This window comes from Miniopterus natalensis, chromosome 9, assembly GCF_054644295.1.
Source record: "Miniopterus natalensis isolate mMinNat1 chromosome 9, mMinNat1.hap1, whole genome shotgun sequence".
In the NCBI taxonomy this organism is placed as follows: domain Eukaryota; kingdom Metazoa; phylum Chordata; class Mammalia; order Chiroptera; family Miniopteridae; genus Miniopterus; species Miniopterus natalensis.
Genome location: NC_142089.1, coordinates 22,956,876 through 22,983,444, shown reverse-complemented (window position 1 = coordinate 22,983,444; position 26,569 = coordinate 22,956,876). Strand labels below are relative to the sequence as shown.

At 56.5% G+C, this 26,569-nt stretch overlaps 2 protein-coding genes across 2 annotated transcripts; both read left to right on the top strand.

Moving 5' to 3' along the window:
- The first annotated feature begins 194 nt into the window (after positions 1-194).
- On the top strand, positions 195-25,671 carry LOC107541712 (bone morphogenetic protein 8B). The gene is made up of 7 exons (XM_087820839.1): positions 195-528; positions 11,444-11,633; positions 11,991-12,139; positions 20,935-21,129; positions 21,941-22,020; positions 22,595-22,705; positions 25,505-25,671. The coding sequence occupies exons 1-7, from the start codon at positions 195-197 to the stop codon at positions 25,652-25,654; spliced, it is 1,209 nt and encodes a 402-aa protein (XP_087676965.1). The 3' UTR covers positions 25,655-25,671.
- On the top strand, positions 14,406-16,343 carry OXCT2 (3-oxoacid CoA-transferase 2). Its single transcript, XM_087820172.1, is given in 9 exon segments — positions 14,406-14,850; positions 15,288-15,354; positions 15,356-15,474; positions 15,477-15,662; positions 15,665-15,841; positions 15,844-15,981; positions 15,984-16,217; positions 16,220-16,282; positions 16,285-16,343. Coding segments are annotated over 9 exon segments (1,488 nt in total).
- Positions 25,672-26,569: the final 898 nt, after the last annotated feature.

Sequence of the window (26,569 nt, the reverse complement as noted above, 5' to 3'; positions counted from 1 at the left end):
GTGTTGGCGGCCACCGGACCCGGAGCCGCGACAGGTGCGGCCAGCGGGGCTCTCTAGGGACGGCGCCGCGGCCGCGGGCAACTCCCGCCCAGTCCCGCCGTCCCGAAGCCCGGCCTGTCACTCGCCGTCGGGGGTCCCGGGCCTGCGGCTAAGCGGATGCGCGTTGGGTGAGCGCCGTCCCGGTCCCGCCAGCTATGGCCACGCGCCCCGGGCCGCTGTGGCTCCTGGGGCTGGCGCTGTGCGCGCTGAGCGGCGGCGGCCCCGGCCCGCGCCCCCCGCCCGACTGGCCGCAGCGCCGCCTGGGCCCGCGCGAGCGCCGCGACCTGCAGCGGGAGATCCTGGCGGTGCTCGGGCTGCCCGGGCGACCCCGGCCCCGCGCGCCGCCCGCCGCCGCCCGGATGCCCGCGTCCGCGCCGCTCTTCATGCTGGACCTCTACCACGCCATGGCCGGCGACGACGACCAGGACGGCGGCCCTCGCGAGCGGCGCCTGGGCCGCGCCGACCTGGTCATGAGCTTCGTCAACATGGGTGAGTGCGGGCTGCAGGGTGGGCGTGGGAGACGCGGTGGGGACCGTGCGGCCTCCGCAGAATGCGTTTGTGGGACAGCGAGCCGAGCGTCCGGGCGCCCCCACGGTGGGCCCTTGGGGAGCAACAGGAGCTGCAGGGGAGTGTGCACAACCTCGGACAGTGGGTGCCCCTGCCGTGAGCCAGGAGTCGCCGCCTGGTGGACAGGGCCCCACAGGGGGGTGGGACTGCGCAGGCCAGGGGGCCAGGTCTGAGGTGTGCGGGGTCAGTGAGCTGTGGGCCGGGCGGCTGACGCAGGAATGCGAGTCCCAGGGGCGTGTACAGTCGCCCCGCCCCCAAACACACCCAAGAGTAGGAATCATGTAATGTCAGGTGGAGCTGGGCAGTGCCAGGAAGACAGTCTAGTCCTGGGAGACAGATGAGTAAACAGGCTGGATGCTGTCACTGTGATAAGAGCAGTCCTGAGGAGAGGGGCAAAGTCCATTGTAGGACACCCCTGTCCCAGCACCAAAATGACCAGAGCGCAGGGGAAACCCAGATGTCCTGTAGGTGGGCGTGTGGCTGTCAGGGGATGAGGTGGGGAAGGAGTAGACTCAGCTCAGTGGGGCAGTCTGTGGTCTTGTCACCCACACCTAGAACCTGGGCCATGGCTTGACATGCCTGTGTGTCCAGGCCTGTGGAATAGCCCAGCGGGCAGCTTGGACCTTCGTGTTCTCCCATGCAAAGCCCAGCTTTTCCTCTCTGCAGCCAAATCTCGGAGCCATTTACCCTTAAACTTCTCAAAGGTATCTTTTTCCATTACTAAACTCTCTTTAATCTACAGTCATGAATATTTGTCCCCCATCCACTCTGCCTTCTTTCTGTGGCCAGTGATGGGCAGGGCTCTGGGCTCAGAAAGATACCAGACTGGACCCAAGGACTACAGCTCAGCTCGAGGTGGGGAGAGCAGAAGGGCTGAGAGCCGGGAAAGGACTTTTGCCAAGTCCGCCAGCCTCCCTTCACCTACAGCATCACCCAATCCTCCCAACACCCAGTTAACACCATGATATGCACCTGCATCTCCCAGATGAGAACAGTGAGGCTCAGAGAGGCAATGTTCCGCCCAGGATAGCATGGCCTCTCTGTGGCCAAGCCAGGACAGGCCCAGGGTATATGGCCCTACATGTGGTTCTCAAGGACATATCTGCTGTCAGGGCTTCAGGCTTTCAGGGTGGAGGGAGCTTTCAGAGTGGTTTAGGCAGAGGAACCCAGGGGATTGGAGGAATTGTGGGGAATTGTGGGGCCCTCAGCCATTTGCTTCCTACATGAGGGCAATAAGTGAGGACAGCCAAGGAGGCCTCTGTCCCTCCCAATCCCAAACTGATGGGCTGAGGTGGGGGAATGAGCAGTAGGAGGCAGCTGTTAACTTCTGCAGACAGCACTTGGGTCACTGGTCTCTGGATGCTGCCTTCCTGGTTGGAGGGCAGGGTGGGGATAGGGACAGAGAGTGTGTGGAACTGAGGCTGAAGCTCTGTACTTGGGACAAGCTGACCCAGGGCTCAGGACCAAGAAGAGCTGTGGATGGAGTCACCCAGAAAATGCCCCCAAGGGAGCCATCTATTAGAGTGAGTCACTGCCCAGCCCATGTCTGGCTTCAACCAGCATCCCCTGGGTCAAGGCGTGCACAGCCCTAATGGGAGCTGCTGCTGTAAATCAAGCAGTGCCCTGAGCTCAGGAAGATCTGCTGTGTGATCTTAGGCAAGCCCCTCCCCTCTCTGAGCCTCAGGTCCCTCCTTGTAAAATGGGGCTCCTAGTGATCACTGCATCCTCAGAGTTGTTGTGTGATTGGTTGATACATGGGAGGAGCAGAAAGTCAGCCCCCTCTTTTAGGGTGAACCTGGGCCTCATCACTGCTGACTCCAGTCCCTCCCAGCTATTGCCCAGCCCTGGTTCAGATGTGACATGAATGTCCCCATGTGTCTTATACACATGTGAAACCCAGAAGCAGAATTTAAAAGTCAACCAAAGGTGTTTCTACCTATTTTCAGAATAAAAAACGTCCTCATTTCATCCATGCAGCACCATGTGAAACTGATTTACCAGCCTCATTTTCATGGGCTCAGAGAGGTTGCATGGCCAACCCAGGGCCACACAGCACATCCATGGCATCATCCAGGCTGTGGACTCCAAACCCCAGCTTCTTCCTCCACCATCTCTGAGTATTTCATTAAGATCTAAGGCCTGTGGAATCAACAAGCTGGTCCTTGTTCAGTGGAAGCCCAGTCGTGGGCGGGCCCAACCAGTTGTCAGAAGGAACTTCTTTATTCTGACATACTAATTGCGCTAGTAGAACTCTCAGCGAGAGTAGTTTCAACTGGTAATTACCTAGACTGATTGGGGGATTAGACACCTAGCAGGACTCCTTTCTCATTTGGAGGCCCAGGCCCCAGGCCCCTGAACCACATGCAGTCTAATAGCAGAGTCGCTGTGCTATCAGTGCCCACGCCTAGGCTCCCACACCTGCTGCCTCCTGCTCCAGCTCTCCTATCACCCTCGTCTGGCTCCTGAGAAGTGAGGCCTGGTGTCGGCCAGATCTCTGACCATCAATGGCAGCTTGTGGGACCCAGTGGCCATAGACCTCTCCTAGGCCTCTGTGGCCATACCTGATGGCCCTGCCTGGCCTGTCAATCTGATCCTTGTAGAATCTTGGCTTCCTATGGCCAGAACACAGTAATGGGGGCAGATACCCATGTGGAGCAGACAGAGCCTGCCCCTGGTGTTGCTTGGGCTCAGGGAGGGGACAGCTTTGAGCTGGAGCAGTACCCAGGTTCTTGTTTTCCACGTCCGAAGTCAGGCTCCTCTTCTCTGGGCCTCTGGTTTCCCGTCCAGTCTATAGTGATGGTGTAAGAAAGACAACAGGCCCCCCAGCTCTGACCCTGTGGCTCTGTCAGTGGTACCTTCTCACAACACGACCTCATCTTCTCCAAGCACAGTGTGACTGGCTGTACCTTGGGCACTGCAGGCCGGCCCAGCCCCTCCTGAGGGAGCAAAGAGCCAGGAAGGACCAATTCTGCTTGTTCCCCCAGAATCCTTTTCCACCTCATGTCAGCGTGGTGACAGGTGCTTATCTTCCAGACTGAGAAACTGAGGCAGTTTGAACAGCACTGCAGGCAGAAGTCCAGCCAGAAATGAATGGAGCCATCTTCACTATTGTCCTGACCCTTCCTGGTGCCAGACTAATTTCTTCCTTGGTCTTGAGCCACTGAGGGCAGAGGTGTTCACAAACTGAGGCTGTTGTATTGGAGAAGCGGAGCTTGGTGGGAATGAGGGATGTGGCCCAGGTCCTGCTCAGCCCAGTGACCTTGAAGGGCTCTTTACCTCCGTGAGCCCCTGGGTCACTTTCTATGGCTCTTTACTAGGGAATTCTTTTCTTTGCTTTTTTCACCAACTCACTCAACAGATAGTCATATGGTACCTGCTCTGTGCCAGGCACAGTTCTAGTTACTGAGATATGACAGTGAACAAAACCAAGTCCCTGCCCTCATGGAGCTGACCTTGTAGTGGGAAAGACAAATAACAAACATAGGAGCCACAAAGGTAATTATCAAGTGGTCTAGACAGTGACACTCCCTATCTGGTCACCAGGAGGGGATGGACAGTGGGAGAGTAGACAGGACAGATCAGGGGTTCAGACCTGTGATTCAGGTTGACAGAATTTGCATCTTGACTCCACCACCCACTCTCAGTGTGATCTGGACTTTCCAGTCCACCTCTCAGAGCCTCAGTTTCCTCTTCTGTAAAATAGAGACACTCACGGTACCCACCATATGACACCCAGGGATGACCCCACGGCTAGGCCTCCACATCTGTTCCTTCATTTCCATCTCATAGTTACTGTCACATCTTTGTTTAAAGAGAAGAATGAGGCTCAGAGAAGTTCGTGGAGTTTCCCAAGGCCACACAGCAGGTGGTCTTCTTGCCTGTACATCTTCTACTCCTCCTACATAGAAGCTGCCTCTCCACCCACCCCGAGGCCTGGCCATCCTTAGGCCAGTCAGTGCCTCTGAATCGGACTGTACCGAAGGTGTGTTATGAACTGAGAATCCTGTTCTTAAAGTGTCTTTTGTTTGGGGGTTTACAGAAAGAACACGTGCTCGTTATACACCATTCAGACCACAAGGGAACATATGACATGAGTGCCCCAGGAGCCCTACCAGCCAATCCCCTCAGGCAGCCACTGTCAGATCTCTGTCACCACACCTTCATTTGGCCTGTCCTTTGACCTTCGTGTGAGTGGAATCACACAGTACTTGCTCTTGTGTCTGGTTTGTCACTCCACATGGTATTTTGAGGTTCATCCACGAGGTTGTATCTCTCGCTGTTTTTATGAATGAATCGTCCTGGCCTGCACCCGCTCCCCCTTGGCCCCTCTGGGTCATGGCGTCTGGCCTGTCTCAGTCGTGGGTGTGAATGAAGCTGCCCCGAGCGTCCTGCACTCGCCCCGGGGCTGCATCAACCCTGGGTGTTCCCCACTCTGCCCCGGGGCTCCGAGAGGTCACGCAGGTTCCTTTGAAAGCCTCCGACCCTGTGTCCTCACTTTTAAGACACCATAAGGTGCACGAGGCCCCCCTCCAGGGTCGCGTGGGACTAAGGGACACGTGCAGTGGGCAGCTGGGCGCCCGCGCGGCAGGAGCTTCGCAGGTGGGAGCTGATGGCACGTGGCGTCCGCTTCGGCGCCTTCGCTCCGTTACACCCTCTGCGGAGACCACTCGCCTCCATTTCTGTTTTTAAAAGGGGGGAGCAGGGGTTTCTGCACATCTGTCCCCCCACTCCTCCCAGAGACGGCTCCTTCCGTGGCTAGCGCCCCCGGGCTTCATTGTGTGTTAGCCGCTTTCTGCCTGTCGATTCAGGGGGTGTCCACCCTCTTTCTCCTTCCTCCCCAGGAGGCCTTGAACCTCCTGAGAACAGCGGCCAAATCTGACTCTTCAGGCGCCTCCCCCTGCCGCGCACCCTGGTCTCTGGGGGGCAGGCTCGGGCCTGTGGGTGAAGGAAAGGGGTTTCAGCAGGAGGCAGGGCCGGGACCAGGTGGAGGAGCCTGGCCTGGCCCGTGGGGCGAGGCAGGGCCAGCCCTCTGTCTTTTCAGAAGCTGACGATGGGTGCAGCATGTCCCTGGGTCCTCCCCTGGGGTCCTGAGTCCCTGCAGGGTCCTGCTTGGAGGAAGGTGGGTGGCTTCAGCAGGCATTCTTAGGGCACCTGTTGACAGGAGAGCCTTGAAGACAGGTGACCCCCATCCCAGTATTGCCACCCAGAGGAACTCTAGGGTCACTCATTATATGTTGGCTCGAGTCTAAAGGACCCTTAACCTGACATGTGACCCCTGGCAAGTCTCTGCCCCTTCTGGGCCTCAGTTTCCCCATCTATGCAGGGTTACCCTGATCGCCTTTGCAGCTATGACCAAAGAATGTGACCTCCCCCTGCCTCCTGATGGGGGCCCCTCCAGAGGTGAGGCACAGAGTGGAGGCACCTATGGCCACCTCCTCATGGGAACCCCTTACCCATGGTAGAGAGGCTGTGTTCCCGAGACCACATCTTTCTGGAAAACGCCCACAGTTCGGTTCTTTCCCGGGTCTGAACTGGACTGGAGTCGCACCCTCCTTGCTCACATCTCCTTGGATCTATTTTTGGCCTTGGCAGGCTTGATGTGGTGGAGTGTGCGGGTGTCCCCTTTAATTTGGGGTCTGAAGCCGTCTGAGGCCGGACCGGTAATTATGAGTGCAGAGCCGTTTATGGAAAGAGCTCTGAAAAAAGTCGGTAATGAGAACTGACTAAAAATACCTCAGCATTGAAACCCTGGGCCTCCTCTCGGTGGCGCTGAGATTTCTGGTGGGAGGAAGCCCTTCAGGATGCAGAATCGATAGGTGATCAATTCCGTGGCTCCCCCGTTGGCCTGCACAGGCCGTGGGGACCCAGGTCTTGTTTTAGGTCTGATGTGGGCCCCTCGGCCTCCGTTACCGGCAGGACCAGCCAGACTGGCCCAGCCCGTCTGCCTGCAGGGCCCTGGGGAGCCTGCCCTCCACCCCAGGGCCGGCAAGTCCCACAGGAAAGGAAAAACATGAGTGGCTTCTGATGGAGACAAGCTGTGACATGGAAGCCACTCCCAGACCAGCCAAGGGGTGGGGGTGCTGGACACTGGGCCACTGTCCTGGTGACCAGGAGCCCTTGGGAAGAAGGGGACAGAGCCTCCCTCTTATACTTCACATTGTTTGGTCCCTGCCCTCAAATTGCCCACCTTCTATAGGGGCAGATGCAACAGGGACAGGGACCCCTGGGATGAAGGAAAGGGTGAGATCAGGAGGATGATCTATGTGGGGTCAGAGGAAGACTGAGAGGAAAGCAGTCTTCAGACATAGGATGGGGGCCGCCCAGAAGAGAGTGGCTTCCAGGAGGGACTCAAGGGAGGGTGTTGGCAGCCAGAAAGCCAGCTCAGGAAGGTCCTGGAACTCGGAGCTGAGTTAGGCCCCCCCTGAGGCCCTACAGGGCTGGGGAAGGGTTTGAGGGCAGGAAGGACGGGCAGGGCAGGAGATTCTGTTCTCTTAACAGCCTCTCTGGGCTGGAGGCAGAGGGGGTCTTTTGCAGTTTTACTTTTTGGACAGAAACCAGATAGATTTAGGTCATCAGGGTGACTCCAAATTTTGTCCAGAGCACAAAAATAGCCAAAGCCTTTGCTGGTGTTGGGCTGTAGGACGCAGGGTGTGGCATCTGGAGGTGTAGCCTGTAGTGGGGGGTGCAGGGCCTCAGGCATGGAAAGGCAGAATGTTGACAGCGGTCGCGGTGGCGGAGGCCGCCTCCTGCCCACAGAGGCCCTTCCTGCAAATGTGGGACCCGGCGGTTGTTTAACCAGGGGCCGGAGAAGGCAGAGTCCCATTAGCGCACGGTGATTCACGATTGTTCATTGCTCTGGAAGCCACATTAAGGCAATTCAGAGACTCAATTTGTTTGCTGCTTCCCCAGACAGAAGCTGGTTCAGTGTTTGAATATTTTTGGCAGCTTTTGTAATTTTGTGGAAAATAAACATCTAGAAGTCCCTATTGAGCAAGGTGTAGCTTTGTCTGTTTCCCGTGCCCAGTGCATAGCTTTGTGCACATGGCTTCTCATTCTTTTGCCACTGTGTCCTTGGGATTGTTGTGTCAGAGGGTAAATTCATATGTAATTCTGCTAGGGTATGGCAAGAGGGTATTGCCAGATTCCTCCCCACAGCATTCCTGCCAGCACCGTGTGAGAACGTTCACGCCCGCTCTTACCTGTTTCTCAGAGGAATGCCACACTGACCACCCTACGCAAAGCACCCCCACCCCTTTCCCATTTCTCTTGGGCCCACAACCCTCTATATTTCACTTACGATATATATGACGTCCCCTATTTGACTTGTTCTTTTTGTTTTTATTCCTGCCCCCATTAGTTGCAGAGACCTGACTTTTTTCTTTAAATCCTCACTTGAGGACATCTTTGTCTATTGATTTTTTTGAGAGAATGGAAGGGAGGGAGGAGAGAGAGAGAGTAACATCGATGTGAGAGAGACACAACGATTGGTTGCCTCCTGTGCTCACCCTGACCAGGGCCTGGGGATAGAACCTGTAACCAAGGTACGTGCCCTTGACCGGGAATTGAACCCGTGACCCTTTGGTCCTTGGACCGAGTCTCTAACCACTGAGCCAAATCAGCCAGGGTGAGACCTGGCTTCTCTGTCTTGTTTACTGCTGTATTCCTCATGTCCAGAACAAACTGTTAAATACAGTAAGAATTTTTTTAAATCCTTACCTGAGAATATGTTTATTGATTTAATTAGTTAATGAAATTTGGTGAATCCTCACCGAAGGATATTTTTCCCACTGATTTTTAGAGAGAGTGGAAGGGAAGGAGAGAGGCAGGGAGAGAGAGAAAGAGAGAAACATCAATGTGAGAGATAAACATTGGTTGCTTCCCACATGTGCCCCAAACAGGAATCGAACCCACCACCTTTTGGTGCATGGGGTGACGCTCCAACCAACTGAGCCACACCGGCCATGGCCATACAATAAGATTTGATACATTTGATACATTTGTTGATAAGTTGAACTTGATAAGTTAATGAATAAATAAATGAGCAAATGAGTACAGAAAGATGCTATCAGTCTCCCTTTCTCTCCACCCCATGGCCTTGGAATTTCTGACATGGCTCCTGACGGTTCACATCTAGGCACAAAGCTGGGAGATTGCAAGTCAGGCTCATCCTAAACTCTGTGAATGGCCACCCCTCCCAGTCCATTGCTTGTTTACGTAGCCCTTTCACGGCCGGCGAGGAAAACAGGGCAGTATTTTTATTCCCAGTTCACAGAGGAGGAGACGAAGGCAAGAGAGGAAGTCCATGCCTGGTTGGTGCGGGGGCAGGCCTGCAATGACCACCGGCCGGAGCACGCCGTGCTGCCGAAGCTGCCCCGCTGGCGAAAGCGGGCTTGATCCGCACACTTACCCAAGGGGAAACAGAGGGGCCAGAAAACGCTTTCCTGGGACACCATTTGGGGAGATCTCTCTCCTAACACAAAGCAACAGTCACTGAAAGAGCTGCACATCCACAGGTCTCCTTTTCCCACCCTCCCACTGACGGTCAGATAAACGAGTTGCTTTCTTTACCCAGTTCCAGACTTCAGGAAATTTTACCCACTTTTGATTAAAATTATTTTTGTAAAAATGTCCCATGTTCTGGTGCTTGCCTGGAACAGCCAGGGTGGGCAGTTTCCTGTGCTGGAGCTACCAGGTGGTTTATCAAAACTCACAGGATGGAAAGTTTGGTACTAGAGTCAGTTCAGGTGAACACAGTGCTCTTGACCCAGCAAGGGAGGGAGGCCGCATGGTTTGGTGCTGGGTGGAGCTGGCAGGTTTGTGGGTTGTTCCCTCAGTCCCGGATCCAACATGAAAATCAGTGTCAGGCCTGCAGACAGAAGATTCCCAGTGAGCCCCCATGACCCACCTGTCAGCTCCTGCTATGCTGGGGATAGATACACAGCGATGCTTTGAGAGGGTCTGATGAAGGGTGTGGGGGAATCACTCGCCTTCACTCTCTGTGCCACACCCTGTGACAGCCAACAGCCTGGACTTATTCCCTCCTGCGGATCGGGGAATCTTACGCAGCCACGTAGTGGAGGTGATCTCTGTGGTTCCTGAATCCACGGGAATTGTCACCAAAGTTGTGTGTGTGTGTGTGTGTGTGTGTGTGTGTGTGTGTGTGTGTCTGCCTGCCTGCCTGTGCAGAACCCTGCCCTCTAGGTTGTCTGCTTGTGCAGGAGGACCCTGATGCCACCCTGTGTCTCTGAAGCAGCCTGGCTCCCCGTGGGCATTTGCTGCGTGTCCAGCGGCCTGATGATGGACATTCTATTTCTTCTCCCTGGTCTGGGGACGAAACACTCATCTCCTCCTGCCCAAACATGTGTCTGCTGGCCCCACCCAGCACAGCTGTTTGCCCGTCCATCGCCGGACCAGGTTCCCACCACGAGGACAGGAAGTGCTCCCCACATCCGCCTCTGCCACCAGCAGGGTGACTTGTGGTCACAGAGCCCAGTAGCCAGAGAGAGAATTTTTAAAAAGACTCACAGACATGTAATTAAAATCTCAGTGTCGGGTTTTGGGGAAGGTGCTGGGTGGCTCCCGCCCCTGCTTTCCGGAAACACAGATTTTTAGTGTTTGAAAGTGACAGAAGGCTAAAGGGAGATGGCCCTAAATATACTGTCCTGGGCATTTCCGGCAGCTGGGCAATGTGGGATTTATTCTGCACAAGTGGCCTCTTGCCCAAAGTATTGGACCTGCCCCCGCAACGGGGCCACCTCGGGTCTTCCTCCAGCCTGTGCTTTACCCCCACCCCCACGCACAGCTTCCACACCACACCAACCACCAGCTCCCCTGCTGCCCGGAACCCTGGCCCCCCACTGGCCAGAGCCACAGTCCGTGCTCCTAGGTGGGAGCTCTAACCCTTCACAGTCAGGCCACAGCCAGACTCATCCCCCATGCCCCACCCCGCTGATCTGTGGGGGGCCCTGAACCACTCAACCTGTGCACTTGATGTCCCCTCCGCCTTGAATGTCCTCCCTGCTGCCTCTCCACCTGCCAAGACTCCATCCCATCATTTAAGGCAAGTTCAGACGTCACCTCCTCCAGGAAGCCCACTCAGATCCCACCACGCCATGGGACCTCCGACTTCCCCAGCACTTGACTGGGCCTCTCCAGGAGCTGTCACTCCTTCCTTGCTTCTTTCCTTCCCATCTCTCCCTCCTGCCCTCCCTCCTCCTTCATCTTGTTACAAGCGGAACCTGCCATCCTTTTGCCCTTTGCTGTGTTTTATGGTTGTTTTCCTGCCTGTGCTGTCAGTCCCTCAGCTCTAGGTCTTTACTCACACTGGTCCCTTTCTCTGCAATGCTCTTGTCCTATGACCTTGTGGCAAGTTCACTGTCACCCCAATGTCAGCTGTGAGCGCTCACTGTCCCCCATGCCCCATCCACACACATGGATAGACCCTGAAGAGTACTCAGTCATGTCTCTCCCACCACGTGGCCTCTTCTGTCTTGAGTCTGAAGTTCCTCTCCCCAGAGGAGGGACCTGTCCTCTCTGCCTCATCTGTGGGTCTCATAGCCAGCAGGGGGCTGGGCTGGGACCTGCCGGGTTTGAGATCTGGGGGCCAGAAATGGAAGCTGCCCTTGTTGACCCCCGCTGTGTATCAGGTGCTGTGCTGGGCACCTCACTACAGGGCTCCTGGGGCCCTGTAGGCACCCGGCAGAGCCTGTGGGCAAGCCCATTCCCCCGGGAGGAAATGCGTCTCCCAGGCTGCCCAGGCCCTGGCTCTCACCAGGCCCTGCCACCCTGGAGCCTGAGCCCAGGACCAGCATGACCACCAGCCTGCTTTGTCTTGCAGTGGAGCTCGACCACGCCCTGGGCCACCAGGAGCCCCACTGGAAGGAGTTCCGCTTTGACCTGACTCAGATCCCGGCGGGGGAGGCGGTCACAGCTGCTGAGCTCCGGATCTACAAGCTGCCCAGCACCCACCCTCTCAACAGGACCCTCCACGTCAGCATGTTCGAGGTGGTCAGAGAGCGGGCCAACAGGTGCCTGGCCCACGCCCTGCCTCCCGGTCAAGCCTGTCAGCGTGTCCGGCCCAGCTCTGGGGGGAGCCTTTCCCAGAGGACAGAAGGGGAGCCCCTGGGAGCTCACCCTCAGAGATGAAGGATGCTTGGCCCAAGGCCCTGGCACCCTGGCTTCAAGTCCCCTCCCTGCTGTCCTGGCTGTGGGACCTTGGATGGGCCCCTGAGCTCCCAAGCCTCGGTTTCCCCATCTGTCCACGGGGGCAGCAGCACCTTTCTGTGGTAGATACAGTCGATACCCCACGAGCGGCTCCCAGGCGGGCACTGGAAACACGAAGGCAGCGGTGCCGGCTTCGGTTAATTGTTCTTTCGTATCCACAGGGAGTCTGACTTGTTCTTTTTGGATCTTCAGACGCTCCGAGCTGAGGACGAGGGCTGGCTGGTGCTGGACGCGACAGCAGCCAGTGACCGCTGGTTGTTGAACCGTAACAAGGACCTGGGACTCCGCCTCTATGTGGAAACAGAGGACGGTAAGACGTGGGGGTCAGGCAGCGGACCTTCCCTGGGCTCCGATCAGAGAGATCTGGGTTGAAGCCCAGCTCTGCAGCTTCCTAACTGGAGCCGTGGCAGGTTACTTACTCTTCCAAGCCTTCATGTTCCCCTCCGTAGAAGGGGGACCCGCTCATTCATTCATTCACCAGGCGTTTGGGGGCAGAGCCTCCCTTGCCCCAGGCAGTGGGGATGGAAAGCCTGAAGGTGGGCCCCAGATTTGAGCAGATTGGGTCAGGGAGAGGTTGGAAGGAGAGCGGACTGAGAGGCAGGCGGGGGGCATTCTTGAGTTAGGGTAAAGCAGGGTAAGGGGTTGGAGTTTTTAGGGAGCTTCTTGCATTTTATAGCAGTGGAGGATGGCAGGACCTGATTCAGCTTTTTATAGAAGCTCCCCCAAGGAGGTGTGGCATCACTCCCATCCCTTCAGTGTGGGTACCCTTAGTGACTGGCTTCCCAGAGGACAGCGTGTAGGGCAAGGGAGGTCACTGGACGGTGGGGAAAGCTGACCAGCACCGCCTCAGCCAGGTGATCAAGGTTCCTATGAATAACTCATTTGGCTTCTGTGTACCCTGGATATGAGGGGATGAGAGGGCACTTCTCCTTGGGGGTCTTCTCCCAGAACCCCAGGGAAACCATGAGAAAAACATCAGACAAACCCAAATTGAAGGACAGCCTACAGAATGTCTGACAAGTACTTCTCAAAACTGTCAAGGTCTTCAAAATCAAGGAAAGCCTGAGAAATTGGCACAGCCCAGAGGTGCCTGAGGAGTTGTAATGACTCAATGCCCTGTGGGATCCTGGATGGGATCTGAGGAGAGAAAAAGGACTTTAGGGAAAACTAATGAAATCTGAGTAAATCGTGCTGTTTAGTTAATAAAATAAGAAGATACCAATATTGGCTCATTAGCTGTGACAAATGTACCACAGTAATTGAAATGTTAACATTTCCCAGGGCACACTGGGTCTGGGTATATGGGAATTCTCTATACTATCTTTGCAATTTTCATACATCTCAACTATTGTAAAGCAGAAACTTCAGTGGGATGTGTAAACTGTGGGGCAAGAGTGAAGTGACACCAGAGAGGCTCCTCCAGCCACAGTGTCCAGGTGAGAGCTGGGGGGGGGGGGGGGGGGTTAGTAGCTGCAGAAATGGAGAAAAGTAGGTAGTGGAATTGGGAATAAAGTGCACTGAACCAGTGAATTTTTTAAAAAATTACACTTTATGCCCTAGCCAGTTTTTCTCAGTGGTTAGTGCATCAGCCCTCGGACTGAAGGGTCCTGGGTTCAGTTCCGGTCAAGGGCATGTACCTTGGCTGCAGGCTCAATCCACAGCCCAGGTCGGGGTGAGTGGGGGAGGCAGCCAATTGATGTGTCTCTTTCACGTCGATGTTTCTCTCTCTCCCCCACTCTCTCTGAAAAAGCTGTGGGAAAAGTGTACTCAGGTGAAGATAAAAATAATTAATTAAAAAATAAAATGAATAAAATAAAAATTGCAGTTTACATTCAATATTGGTTTCAGGTGGGCTGCATAGTAGTTAGACAATCATATACTTCACAGTGTTTCCCAGATATTTCCAGTACCCACCTGACCATACATACTTATTACAATATTATTGACTCTATTTCCTGGGCTGTACTTTACATCCTGTGACTACTTTGTAACTACCAATTTGAATTTTTTGATTGATTTAGAGAGAGGGAGATAGAAACATCAATTTGTTGTTTCACTTATTTATTCATTAATTGGTTGCCCTTGTATGTGCCCTGACCAGTGGGAGGGAACCTTGCCTGTGGGGACAAGGCTCTAGCCAACTGAGCTACCCAGCCGGGGCCTGTAACTACCAGTTTGTACTTGTTAATCCCTTCACCTTTTCCACCCCGTCTCCCAATTCCCCTCCCCTCTGGAAACCATCAGTATGTTCTGTGTGTGCCAGTGGATATTTTTTAATATATATTTTTCTCATTGCCTAAGTTGGGGAAAATAGGTTTGAGGTAGGAAATGAGAAGTTCTCTCTGGGCCCTGATATCATTGATGGCCCTGGCTGAGGTCCCTAAAAGGTCATCCAGGGCAGGTGTGTGCTAGAGACACAGGTGTGGGAACCACTGAAATAGAAAAGTGGATTTATTGCCTTGAACCTGGGGAAGGAGCTCAGCGATGGAGCCCGACAGGGACCTGCGACTGCGTCTTCCCCTGAGCGGCTCCCACTGGGGACCTTCGTGGGTCCTCAGGCGCCCCTCGGGTCAGAGATGGAGGCTGGGCGTAGTGGGGGCGCCAGCGGGCTGCTGGCCGCCTGCCCGGAGCCCTCCCTGCTCTGCGGCGCAGCCAGGGGCGCATGTGGCCCGGCCCTGCCGGCCCGAGCAGCAGTGGGCCGCGGCAGCCCTGCGGCCTCTGGCCACCTCCCGCTGGGCGCTCAGGGCCCGCGAGGGCCAAGGGCGGCGTGTGCGGCTTCCCCACGGGCGCTCGTGCCCGCGCCAAGTGCTGCAGGGATCCCGGGGAGGCGGCGCAGGGCATCTCCCATGGGGCGGGAATCGCGGTCGGCGGCCTCGGGCTCTGGGGGACCCCGAGAACCTGTTAGGGCGCCGCTCAAGACCCGAGTGAGGGACGTGACCGTGCTCAGCAGCAACGTGGGCGGGACAGCTCCGGGCGGGGCCTCCTGGCGGCGAGCAGACCACCCGCGTCCTCCGCGCCTACGTGGGTGAGAGCGCGCTCGGCCAGCGCCGGCTCTCGGCGGGGAGCGGGAGCCGGAGCGGGAGCGGGAGCCGGAGCCGGAGCGGGAGCCGGAGCGGGAGCCGGAGCCGGAGCCGGAGCCGGAGCCGGAGCCGGAGCCGGAGCCGGAGCCGGAGCGGGAGCCGGAGCGGGAGCGGGAGCCGGAGCGGGAGCCGGAGCGGGAGCCGGAGCCGGAGCGGGAGCCGGAGCGGGAGCGGGAGCCGGAGCGGGAGCCGGAGCCGGAGCGGGAGCCGGAGCGGGAGCCGGAGCCGGAGCGGGAGCGGGAGCCGGAGCGGGAGCGGGAGCCGGAGCGGGAGCCGGAGCGGGAGCCGCAGCCGCAGCGGGAGCCGGAGCCGGAGCTGGAGCGGGAGCTGGAGCCGCAGCCGACGCCCAGGGCACTTTGGCCGAGCGCACCGGTGCAGGCGGGCTGGGTGCGCGCCCTCTATGTGCCCACGGCTCCGGGACCCTGGTTCAGGAAGGAGGCGCCCCATGAGGTCCGACCCCGAGGCCGCGCCGCCATCATGAGTGAGCCCAGAGAGCCGAGGGAGGACCCGGCAGCCCGGCGCTTGGAGCTGCCCTCCGGGGAGTTCGCTTTGGTGGAAGGGTGGAGGCCGCCCGCGGGGTCGCCATGCTCAGGGGCAGCGCCAGGAGCTTCACCATGCCCGTGTGCAAAGCTGCCCAGACCTCCGCGGTGGAGGGTGAAGAAATTGTGGCTGTGGGGTCGTTTGCCCCAGAAGACATTCATGTTCCTACAATTTATGTGGATCGCGTGATACAGGGGGAAAGTCCGAGATATGAACTGAGCGGTTAACAATCCGGATGGAGGGAGATGGACAAGCCGAGCCTGCAGATGACAAGGGCGCGGATCCTCAAAGGGCAGCTCTTGAATCTGAGGGTGGCGCGGATGCCCCCTTGGGCACAGGAATCCCTCTTCTGACCACCGGCTACACCGCCCCATATAACCGCTCATCTTCACATGAACTGGGATCCTGGGCTTGGGTCCTTTTCCATCAAAAGGGGAGGTGGCCACAGATCTCACCAGTGCAGGCGAGCAAACAGTCACCACTCTTCCCGGGGGCAGTTTTGTCTCCAGCGATGACTCATTTCCTGTGATCCGAGGGGACACATCCAGCTAACCCTGCCAGGAGCCATGCAGGTTTCCAAATACGGTGACCTGGCTAAGTGGATGATCCCTGGAAGGAAGGCGAAGGGAATGGGGGGTGCGACGGATTTGGTGTCCAGGATCAAGACCAGAGTAGCGGTCACCATGGAGCACTGCACCAAGGCCAGGGAACCCACGATCTTGGAGAAATGCACGATGCCCCTGACTGGGAAGAGGTTCGTGGACCGAATCACCACAGAAAGAAGGAAGGACTGGCGCTGACTGAGCTCTGGGAAGGCCTGACCATGGAGGACATCACGGGAGTGCCTTTGTCATCTCACCCAATGTCACACCCATGCAGCAGGTGACAGCCTAACTGGGAAGGAGACCTTGCTCACAGAGACTGTTTTTCATTTTAACCTCAGGATTTCATCCAAAGGAAGTTGGAGATCACATTTATCCATTTCACAAACAGCCTGACTAGTTTTCAACTGGGATCTCAGGCTTTCTATCGCTCGGAAGACTTTGTTCTCTCAAGAGGAAAATGACTTTAAATAAAACCACAGGAAAACAGAGAAGTTTATCTTGTGTGTTCTGTGAGTACTCAGAAGGCTCTGCTACAGTCGTTGAGGACACTGGAAGCCCTCTTCACTGTGATGTTTACGTAAATCTGTGCAGCTTCAGATGACTCCTTGGGAAGGATTTCTTCCCTCACGAACGCAGGGGGAAATGATGAAGGAGGGAACACTCCTCCCAGAACAGAGCTAAGGCCCCACTTACTGGTACTATGAAAAATATACAAACATAAGTGTCAGCCCTGGCCGGTGAGGCTCAGTTGGCTGAGCACTGCCCCGTGCACCAAAGGTTGCTGGTTCGATTCCTGGTCAGGGCATATACCCAGGTTTCGGGTTTGATCCTCAGGCGGGGCGCATATGGGAGGCAACTGATTGATGTGTCTCTCCCACATCAGTGTCTCTCTGTGTGTCTCTCTCCCTTTCCCTTCCTCTCTAAAATCAGTAAAAACACATCCTCAGGGGAGAACTAAAAAACAACAAATAATAAAAACACACATAAAGTCAGTTTGTGACTGGAGGACATGCTTTCTGCATGAAATACTTTCCTTTGGCCCTTCTGACTTTTCTGCTGGGACCTTTCATTTTGTTGCTAAATTTTGTTTCCCTGTAGCCTCACTCTCTCTTCCCCACACCTGTCTCCTCCTCATAGCTAAATAGATGTCTCCAAAAGGAAAGGAAGACCACCTTGGTGGGACAGTGACCTGGTAATGGGAGCTACTGAAGGGGAGAGACTGTTGGTGCTGACATGCCACCAGGAAGTTTCCTCCATAAATAGTCCACCTGTGTGTTGCCAAAGGCTGTGGCTTATGTTAGGAGGAGTTCTAGAAACCTAACCGAGGGATTCAGATGGGTTTTCTCATTTTAACTCATAGTGTTCCTGTGTCATCCTGAACAGACACTTAGATCCTTCCTCTCTGTTGTGGATCCCGAACCGGCCTCTTGCTAATATTCTTTTACAATCCAAGAGAGGCTGTGACATATTTCATCCTGATTCCTTAGTCTCAAAGATTTAAAAGAAACAACTGAGTTTATATGCGGGAGAGGTTAGGAGGGATATTAAAGCCTGACTTGGAGCTCCCGCTTCCTAAGCTTAGCTCTAGGGGCCGCACTCCCCACGTGAGCCCCTGGGTAAGAGAAGGAAATTAATTCCATCTGGTCAAGGAAGGCCTTTCAGAGAGGCCTCACTGGGGCCTCACCCCCAAGAAGGGGACAGAGCCTGGAATGGAGAGGTAGGGGACAGAGCTCTGAGGGCAGCCTGGGGGTGTGGGGGGAAGTGGCCAGAGACCATGGACCAGATGGGGGTGGGTGGGATGGAATGTCATTGAGTGGACAGGGGACATCTTTGGGGGCTTCTGGACAGATGTGCCCTGGGTGTCAGGAGAACTTCCCAGCGGCATGTGGAACAGGCAGAGGTTTCCAGGGGCAGACAAGTTACAGGGCTATTAAGCAGAAGGAAGGAAAAGGACTGTTTCCCATCCCCATGGGACAAAAGCAGACCAGGTCCACAGCTGGGATCTCTCCCAGGTGTCACCAGGCATCCTGAGTGTTCCTTCAGGGTGGCACCGGGGCTACATCCATGACTTGGCTGAGGTGAAGCATTGGCTGCAGGGAAGGGTCAGGTGGCGCCCAGAGCAGAAGGAAGCCTGGGGGAGAAATGACAGCCATCTTGGCCTGGCACAGTTGGGCGTATGAATTAGGGGTGACACCTGCCCTGGGACAGGATAGGGCAGGTGAGCTGCCAAGACATCTGGGCCCTGATGGGGCAGACTGGGAAATGGGATGAGACTAGTCTCATGGGGCCCACCTGGCTCAGAGGAGCAGCATCTTCCATCTGGGCCTAAGGGGGAAGGCCTGCATGGCCTACAGCTCCAGGCAGGGCCACACATACCCTGTCAACTGCAAAGGGGACAGCATGCCTGCCAGCACCCTCACAAGGTCAGGTCTAGAGGGGGGCCCCTGGGCCCCAGAGGCTCCTAAGCTCCCATCAGGTCCTTTCTGGAAAGGGACCGGGCAGAGCTGGGCAGCCTAGGGGCCCACCAAGAAGACAGCCAGGGGAAGGCAGGGCGCCCTGCTCAAGGCAGATGGGCAAAAAGCAGAGCCCGTTGGGAGGGAGCTCTGGGCTCTGGAAGGAGGCCCTGGGGATCCTTTCCCAGGCCTCCTGCTTCGGCCCCTCTGAAAGATCAGGGGTGAGTCCCCTAGTCCCCCACCGCCCCCAGGCCAGGCTCCTGCAAGGTGTGCTGGGAAGGGTAGGGCTGTCTTGGCTGGGTTGCAGCTTGCTTGGGACCTTGAACAGATGCTGCTCTCACTGGGCTTAGTCTCTGCTTCTGTAAAGTGGGAACCTAGGATCAGCTTCTTCAGGATCCTCAGTCATGCGCCCCAGTGCCCCACACAGGCCTGTCTCAGTGACGCGCTGTCTCAGTGGCCTTACCTAGTTGATCTACTGTGTCATTCCCTCTGAGCCCAGGAGACCCCAATAAGATCCTTGAACAGACAGTTGCACAAAGAAAAGCCAACAGTGAGCATAGCCTCAGGGGACCAATCAGTCCTTCTGGCCCCTGGTGGACAGGGCTCTCCAGGGACAGGGACAGGGCAGCGGGATGCGCAGGCCTGGAGGGCTGCCTGGGCCAAGGCTGTCCCCATGTGTCTGTCAGCCGGGCCATGGAGCTCCGCTCCAGCGCCACCGTGATGACACAAGTCCCCATCTGCTCTCATTGCTCCTGTCCTGGCCTCACTGGCCTTTCCCTTCTGCTCGCAGAGCTCCCATGTGTCCTGGGGCCTGTGTCCCCGTGGTCCTGCTTCTTCCTCTTGACTGTAACTTGCCATGACCCAGACTCTCCCAAATGGCTTCTGTCTGGGCTCCTTCCAGCAACAGTTCCTGTCTCTACAGCCTCCTGTCTTAGCAGGTTCAGTCCTGCGTGGAGCCTCTGATGGGCCCGGCAGGTTGTTTGGTGGCAGGTGATGTCATAGGTCAAAGGTTAGTCTCAGGATTCATTAGGTGTTCAGTTCACTAAGGGCCATGGGCACAGGTCTGAAGCACAACTGTTTAAGAGCAGACCTTTGAGCAGGACTGTGGGTGGGGCAGGCAATGTCCTTGACCTGTAGTGTGTAATGGAGAATCATATTAAGCCTGCTAATGGAACAAATATATATACCTGCCTATGTGTACATGTGCACACTGTCTATAGAAATACATGTGTGTTTGTGTGCAGACATACGTGCGCATGTGTGTGTAACTGTTGCAACACGGAGGGAAATGTACAGGGAAGTGGAACAGTTGACAGTGTGTTTGAGGAATAGAAAAGTCAGTAACCTCACTCCTGTTGTTAAAATTCCACAGGGAAAGGAAATGAAGAGGTTCCATGTCATTCTCTTTGTAATGAAAGCCGGGAAGGAACCTGAATCTCTCATGATAAGCGAATCTCTAAGTAAATTAGGGTGTGTGAGGGGTATTTTTTCTCGAGTCTCTTTACAGTTGTTATTATATTGCTTTGACAATTAAAACATCAAGAGGTCATCTGGGAATACAAAGAGGTCCAGGACGATAGTCTCCTTGGTGGAGTCGACATTTGCAGGGCTAATGAGTGTTTTTCACGGCGGCCTCAGACTTTAAGCGGCTGTGGGTAAAATTCCATTTTTGTAGACCTCACTACTCCCAGGGCTGGGGGCCCAATCATGTCTCTGCCCGCAGTCCTCTCTTTCTTTTTTAACCGCTAACTGGCCTTGTGGATAAGAACTTGGGCTCTGAAATTAGACCGACGTGGGTTAAACCCAGGCTCTGCGACTTTGGTCCAGTGTCTCTGCCCACTGAGCCTGGGGTCTGTCTGTGGTGTCAGGAAACAGTGAGTGCCCTGCTCTTGGGCCCCGCTTGGCAGACCAAGCCCTGGCCAAGCCCTGGCAGCTGCTCCAATCAGCTGGGTGTCATCAATCCTACATGAACACCCCCAGAGGAGGGGGAAGGCAGACCCCAGGCCTAGGAGTCCCCAGACCGAGGTGGGTCCCAGCTATGTGGCTCCGGGACATCACGGAGTGACTCTGAAGGGTCTCAGTAACATAGGAGGTCCAGGATTACTGTGAAGACGAGTGAGATCATCAGTGAAATAACATTGAAACCTGTAAAATGCTCCACGAATGGCAGTGTCCACGACTGTCACTAATACTGACCCTGGGGCCACGAGGCCCTCCCACGATCTCCTTCAGACCTGCCTGCTGGGGGCAGGGGGCTGGACTTGGGACTCTGGCCTTCAGATAAGGAAACCAAGGTACAGTGGGTCCCCTCAGATCCTCAGCCTCCATGCTCCTGGGCCCGCCCTGGCCCTGGCAGAGTCGCCTGCTCTGTCCACGTGCAGAGCCACTGCCCTCAAGTGACCGCCCTCTTTCCTCTCTCTGTCTCAGGGCGCAGTGTGGATCCTGGCCTGGCCGGTCTGCTGGGGCGACGGGCACCACGCTCCAAACAGCCTTTCATGGTCACCTTTTTCAGGGCGAGCCCCAGCCCCATCCGGGCCCCTCGGGCAGTGAGGCCCCTGAGGAGGCGGCTGCCGAAAAAAACCAACGAGCTGCCGCAGCCCAACAAGCTCCCGGGGATCTTCGGTGAGGTCCGGGGTGGCCCAGGTTGAGGCCCACAGGCTTTGGCTGAGAACCAGTGGTAGTGACAGAATCTTCTGGCCCTCAGAAGGGGCCAAACCAGTGGTCACCCTCCAGCCACCTTTCCTGACACCCTCCTGTGCCCCATGACCCTGTGGACCTGCCACTGCACTGTCTCTCAGGCCTCCCTGCCACCCGGAAGCCCCTTCTCTGCCCTCCCCTGGCTCACCAGGCCTTCCCCAAAGTCTGTCAGAATCAGGTGCCCTTCCTCAGGGCAGCACCGCCCATGGGCCTCTGCTCTCTCCCAGGCTCCCTGCAGGATGCATAGCTGTTTAGGCGAAGGTCTCCCCACCAGGCAAGACCCTCAGGATCAGGCACAGGCCTGACCCCACGATGTGCCTTCCTTTCCTTCATGGGAATCGGCCTCAGTATGAGCCACTTCACCTGTGGAATGGGTACTGCAAAACAGGTGGGGTGAGGCCAGGAGGTGCCTTGGGAAGAAAGGAGGAGGTGCCACAGTCTGATGGCAGAAAGGTCCTTTGGGGCTGTTTATTGGAGCATCAGGAGGCCCACAGGCTGAAGTCAGGAGAGGCTGGGCTGAGCATGGACTTATCCTGGAGACATTGGGAGCCATAGAAGTTTCTTGAGTCATGGTACCAGCAGTGCTGCAGGGATGGGCTTTATGAGACCAAATGGTTTAGTTTTCCATCATTCATTTATTCCACAAATGTGCCCATCAGGGCATCCCCTGTCCTGGGAGCCCCCACGGTAGCTGCACAGAGTCCTAGAAATGTCCTTGCACGTCTGTCCCCTGCAGATGATGTCCATGGCTCCCACAGTCGGCAGGTGTGCAGTCGGCATGAGCTCTATGTCAGCTTCCAGGACCTCGGCTGGCTGGTAATTTCTACTCTCCCTTCTTTCTTAATGACGATCCCCACCTGAGGATTGTAAGTGTATCTCCAGGAGGAGGCAGAATCGGGGAACTTTATTTTCTCCTGTATTATTTTCTTCTGTGTTTTCCAAGTTTTCTAAAGGGAAAATGTGTTACTTTTATAGTGGAAAAGTGCTTTTTGGCAAAAACTATGAAAATGGCGAAATCTGAATCCTGAGCCATGAAATGTCAGAGCTACAACAGGGAAACGAGACCAGGGTGGCAGTGCCTCTGTGCTTCTGCAGCAACAGCAGCTACAGGAGACGTGGGCGCGGGGACCAGGCGGGAGGACTGTGCTGAGTGCTGATGGCAGCTGTCGGGACAGAGCTTATTTCCAGCCACGTCTGCTGAGGGCCTGGGGGTGGATGTCAGCCTTCTGGGGTCCTGCCCCAGAAGGGGCCCGAGGGTGGGTTGACAGGTCCCTGAGGCTGCGTGAAGGAGGGTGAGGGGCAGCCCTGAGTCCTCCTGTGATGGGTGCTGGGAGGTGGGGCTGGGAGGGGCCACATGGGTGGGACTCACCTTCTTCCATTCCCCCCTCAGGACTGGGTCATCGCCCCCCAGGGCTACTCAGCCTATTACTGTGAGGGGGAGTGCTCCTTCCCGCTGGACTCCTGCATGAACGCCACCAACCATGCCATCGTGCAGTCCCTGGTCAGTACCCAGCCTGTCCCGCCGGGACCCCTGATCTGGGGGGGGGGGCGAGGAGCGGCTCAGGCAGCCCGAGGTGAACGGGGCACCTGCCGGGTCTCGGGGGTTCCCCGCGTGGAGCCCTGGCTGCGCGCACGTGTCGTTAAGCCCCCGCACCTGTGCGGGCGCCGGGCCGCTTGGCCGTGCTGTGTATGTAGATCGCTGCCGGTGCCCACGCACGTGCACACAAATGCACGTGAGGACAGGCAGGTGCGCGTGGGGGACTCAGACCCATAAAGGCAGCCTGCTGTGGCCACATGCACACACACAGGACAGACACGCATCCCCCGGGCACCTGTGTGCGCTGAGCACACAGGATTGCTGGACCTCCTGCAACACATGCACACGGGGCGAGAGCCAGGCGTCTGTGTTCACCCACCCCCTTCCCGGGGAGTCGGGGGGTCACCTGTGTGCCCTCGTGCACAGGGCTCCCCTGGGCTTGGGCGCCCCCTCCAGTTTCTCCCCGTTGGCTCTCTCTCCTGGTCGCCTCAGCTTCTATGTTTCCGCAGGTGGCGTGGCTTTTGATGGCTAGTGTTTGGGGAAACTTAAATGCCGAAACAGTTTCTGGGAGGACTGTCGCTGCTGCTTATTGCTCAGTGTTTTAAATGGTGTGCGTGTGTGTTGAGACTTCTTTCTAGAATGTTTACCTAGACTCCAGTTCCTACTATGCCTGAGCCTGGTGTTTGCCTAGTGAGAGGTTGTCAAGCTGACGCCTTAGGGTGAGAGTTAATGACTGTAGGGGAAGCTGCTTTGAGCCTGTGACACCTCCTTTCTCAGCGTCAGATGGGAATCGCTGGACCTGGGGGCTGCCTTCCCTGGTGACTCAGGGTGACTGGCCATGTATGACGCCACCTGGGCCTCCTGACCTTCATGGATGTGCATCTCCCCGGCCCTGTGAGGGGTGTGGGGTGATGACTGTGCCCACACCTCCAGGGCTGTCCCTCCCCTCCCCTGCCTCTGTCCAGGCCCTTGGTCCCTCCTGTTGGTCAGCAGGAGTGAGGGCTCAGGCTGTCATGAGTGCAAACAGGACAGTAGCTGCCCTCTCGGGGGGCTGTCAGTAACTCACGAGCCAGGGGCCAGCCAAGATGGTGGGACCTGTGAGAAGGGGACACTGGGCCTCTGCACGAGGAGGAAGAATCTTCCAGGCAGAAGGAGGGAGTGCCCAGGGCCCACAGGGAGGTGACGGTGGGTGGGCAGGGGCCCCTAACGTGGTCTTGAGGATGAGAGCAGGCGCCATGTCTGGGACATTTCTGTGCTCCCTGCCCTGGCATGGCAGCCACAAGCATGTGCGTGAGAAATAAGTACCATTGTGGTCATTTAGCAGAATAGAAAACTGAGGCCCACAAATGACCGAAATGTACCCAAAATAACCTCTGATTTGGTCTCCTAATGGCTCAAAAACAAATGGAATGGCCCATTAGACCCTGCAAATCAATCTGTTTGGGGCCAGATGGAATAAAAGGCCCCTTCTCTTTCCTTTGTTGATTCAATAGAGCTCTGGTCGAGGGGGAGTGGCAGAAAGGCAGCACCCCTGAGGTGCGGGACTTCTCTCTCCAGCGTCCCAAGTCAGGAGAGGCCTCCCCGGTTTCCAGCCCCTTAGAGGCCCGTGGCTGGCACACCAGGGCTGTGGTGCCTGGTTGCTTTCACGTGAGCCTATGAATGCCAAGCCCAGGCACCACGTGTGGAACTGGGAAGTTGGGGAGCAATATCCCCATGTCCATCTGGCTGGACATCCCCACAGAGGCCTCAGCTTCCCCAGTGGGCCGCAGAGAGGCTCTTGGCTCCAAGCCAGCCCAGTGCCCAGCTGACAGTCCTCCTGGCAGACTGGCTCTGAGCTGGGCTTCTGGGACAAGGCTGGGCATGGAGAACAGGGACCAGGCTTTGCCCAGGTCCAGCTCGGCAGCCTCGTGAGGGCTGGGCGGTCCTGGGCCCTCGGATTGGCCACGATGCACACGGATGGAAGCAGGTTTCCTTTTCTCTCCTGCCCCTCAGAGCTCCGGGCTCCCTTCTGGGCCAGTCAGTGTGGGGCCCTGACGAAGGGTCCAGTGTAAACGGCTCATCCTGCCAAGTCTCAGGATAAATATTTGTATGGAGGCTGAAATAGCTCCTCGATCAGGCTTTCTTGGTGGGAAAGCGTTTAGGAGGAGGGAGCAGGATCCCCGCACCTGGTCCAAGTCCTGCCACAGCTCCCGCGGCCTGTGCGCGCTGTTTCTGCACCTCCCAGAATCACACTTGCCTCAGAAGCTGTTATGAGGGGTGAAAAGTGCTTTGAGAAATAACGGTGTTGAACACGCGAGTGTGAACCTGGAATCCGAGGCTTTATCCAGTTGATCCCTGAACACTCTCGGGATCACGGTCAGGACGGGGAGACAGACACAAACAATGAAGGTGGACAGGACATGATCAGGGTCATTACAGCAGCCCAGAGAAGAGGGAGCAGTGGAGGGGCCCCCAGGGGGCGGTGCTGCAGGGGCTCCAGGCAGAGGGACCTGCCATCGGGTGCATTGTGTGCTGGGGACCAGCATGGTCCTCAGGTCTGAGGGGAGCGGGTGTGGCAGGAAGCAGGCAGGTGCCCGGCTGTGCCCTAAGGGCCTCTGGCAGGGAAGGGGTCAAGGAGGGCAGATTTTCACTGGACACCTGTCCCGGCTGCGGGGGGGGGGGGGGGAGCGGCTGGAGATGGGGACAGGCAGGAGCTGGGGGCTGGGCAGGTCCTGGGAGAGGCCGCAGTGCTCACGCCTCTGCCTGCCGCCCCTCCCCGGCCAGGTGCACCTGATGAAGCCGGACGCGGTTCCCAAGGCGTGCTGTGCGCCCACCAAGCTGAGCGCCACCTCTGTGCTCTACTATGACAGCAGCAACAACGTCATCCTGCGCAAACACCGCAACATGGTGGTCAAGGCCTGTGGCTGCCACTGAGGCCCCGCCCTGGCCGCTGCAGGGCCTCCAGCCCGGATCAGCCTCTTTCCAGAGGCTGGGACCCTCAAACCAGCCAGACCACAGACAGGATTGGCACGGAGAGTCCTCAGAGATCAACATGTCCATGCCCCTTCTTCCTTCCTTCCAGGGCTGGATCCTTTCAGGCCCCTCCGCCCCCTCCCCTGCCTGAGGTCGTGATAGATTCTGGGGTCCAGTCCTCGTGGCCTGAGTCATCAGGCAGGGTTCTGCCCAGCCCTCTCCCCCAGTGGCTCATGCTGACTGTCTCCCTGCTGGCCCAGGCTGCAGGAGATGTGGGATGACTTGAGAGGCACCTGGAGCCCAAGAAGGCCACCTCAGGTCCTCCACTATCGGTTGCGGGGTTGGGGATCTGGTTGCCTGCCTTTCCCAGGCCCAAAACTAGTAATTTCTGTTAAAAAAGCATGGACTTGCCCTTTGTGTTCTATATTTGTGGATCGGAATTACCAAACTGCTGGCCACGGGGAAGCATGTGGGGCAACTCCAGAAAGAGCTGGATGAGCGACATGGTTTAGGGCTAAGGCCAATGGCATTTATCTTCCATCTTCCTGGCGGTAATCTGTCTCTGATTTCTGGGGAAGTTTTGCAGTGTATTGAAATTTTGCCTTTGGAGAAACAAAAAATCTTTGGGGCTTTAGTGACCCATGTCTGCCACCGTGTTGAACCATTGGGAATTCAGCTCTGTGGGAAAGCTATCTTTTTACTGAGCCAAGTATACTTTGGGTGGCCCAGGGTGACAGTGTCCAGCACAGATGATATCACGTTCCTTTCCCTTCTGCATGGCAGACATCAATAATCAACCTTGATATTTTTTTTCCTTCCAAATCTGGATAAATTCCAATGCGATCAGCACAGAACTCCAGGCAGCCACTGCCAGCA

Coding starts and splice junctions, on each gene's coding strand:
- LOC107541712 (XM_087820839.1), top strand. CDS start 195: ATGGCCACGCGCCCCGGGCCGCTGTGGCTCCTGGGGCTGGCGCTGTGC. Junction 11,634..11,990: donor GTCAGAGAGCGGGCCAACAG/GTGCCTGGCCCA, acceptor TCGTATCCACAG/GGAGTCTGACTTGTTCTTTT. Junction 12,140..20,934: donor CTATGTGGAAACAGAGGACG/GTAAGACGTGGG, acceptor TCTCTGTCTCAG/GGCGCAGTGTGGATCCTGGC.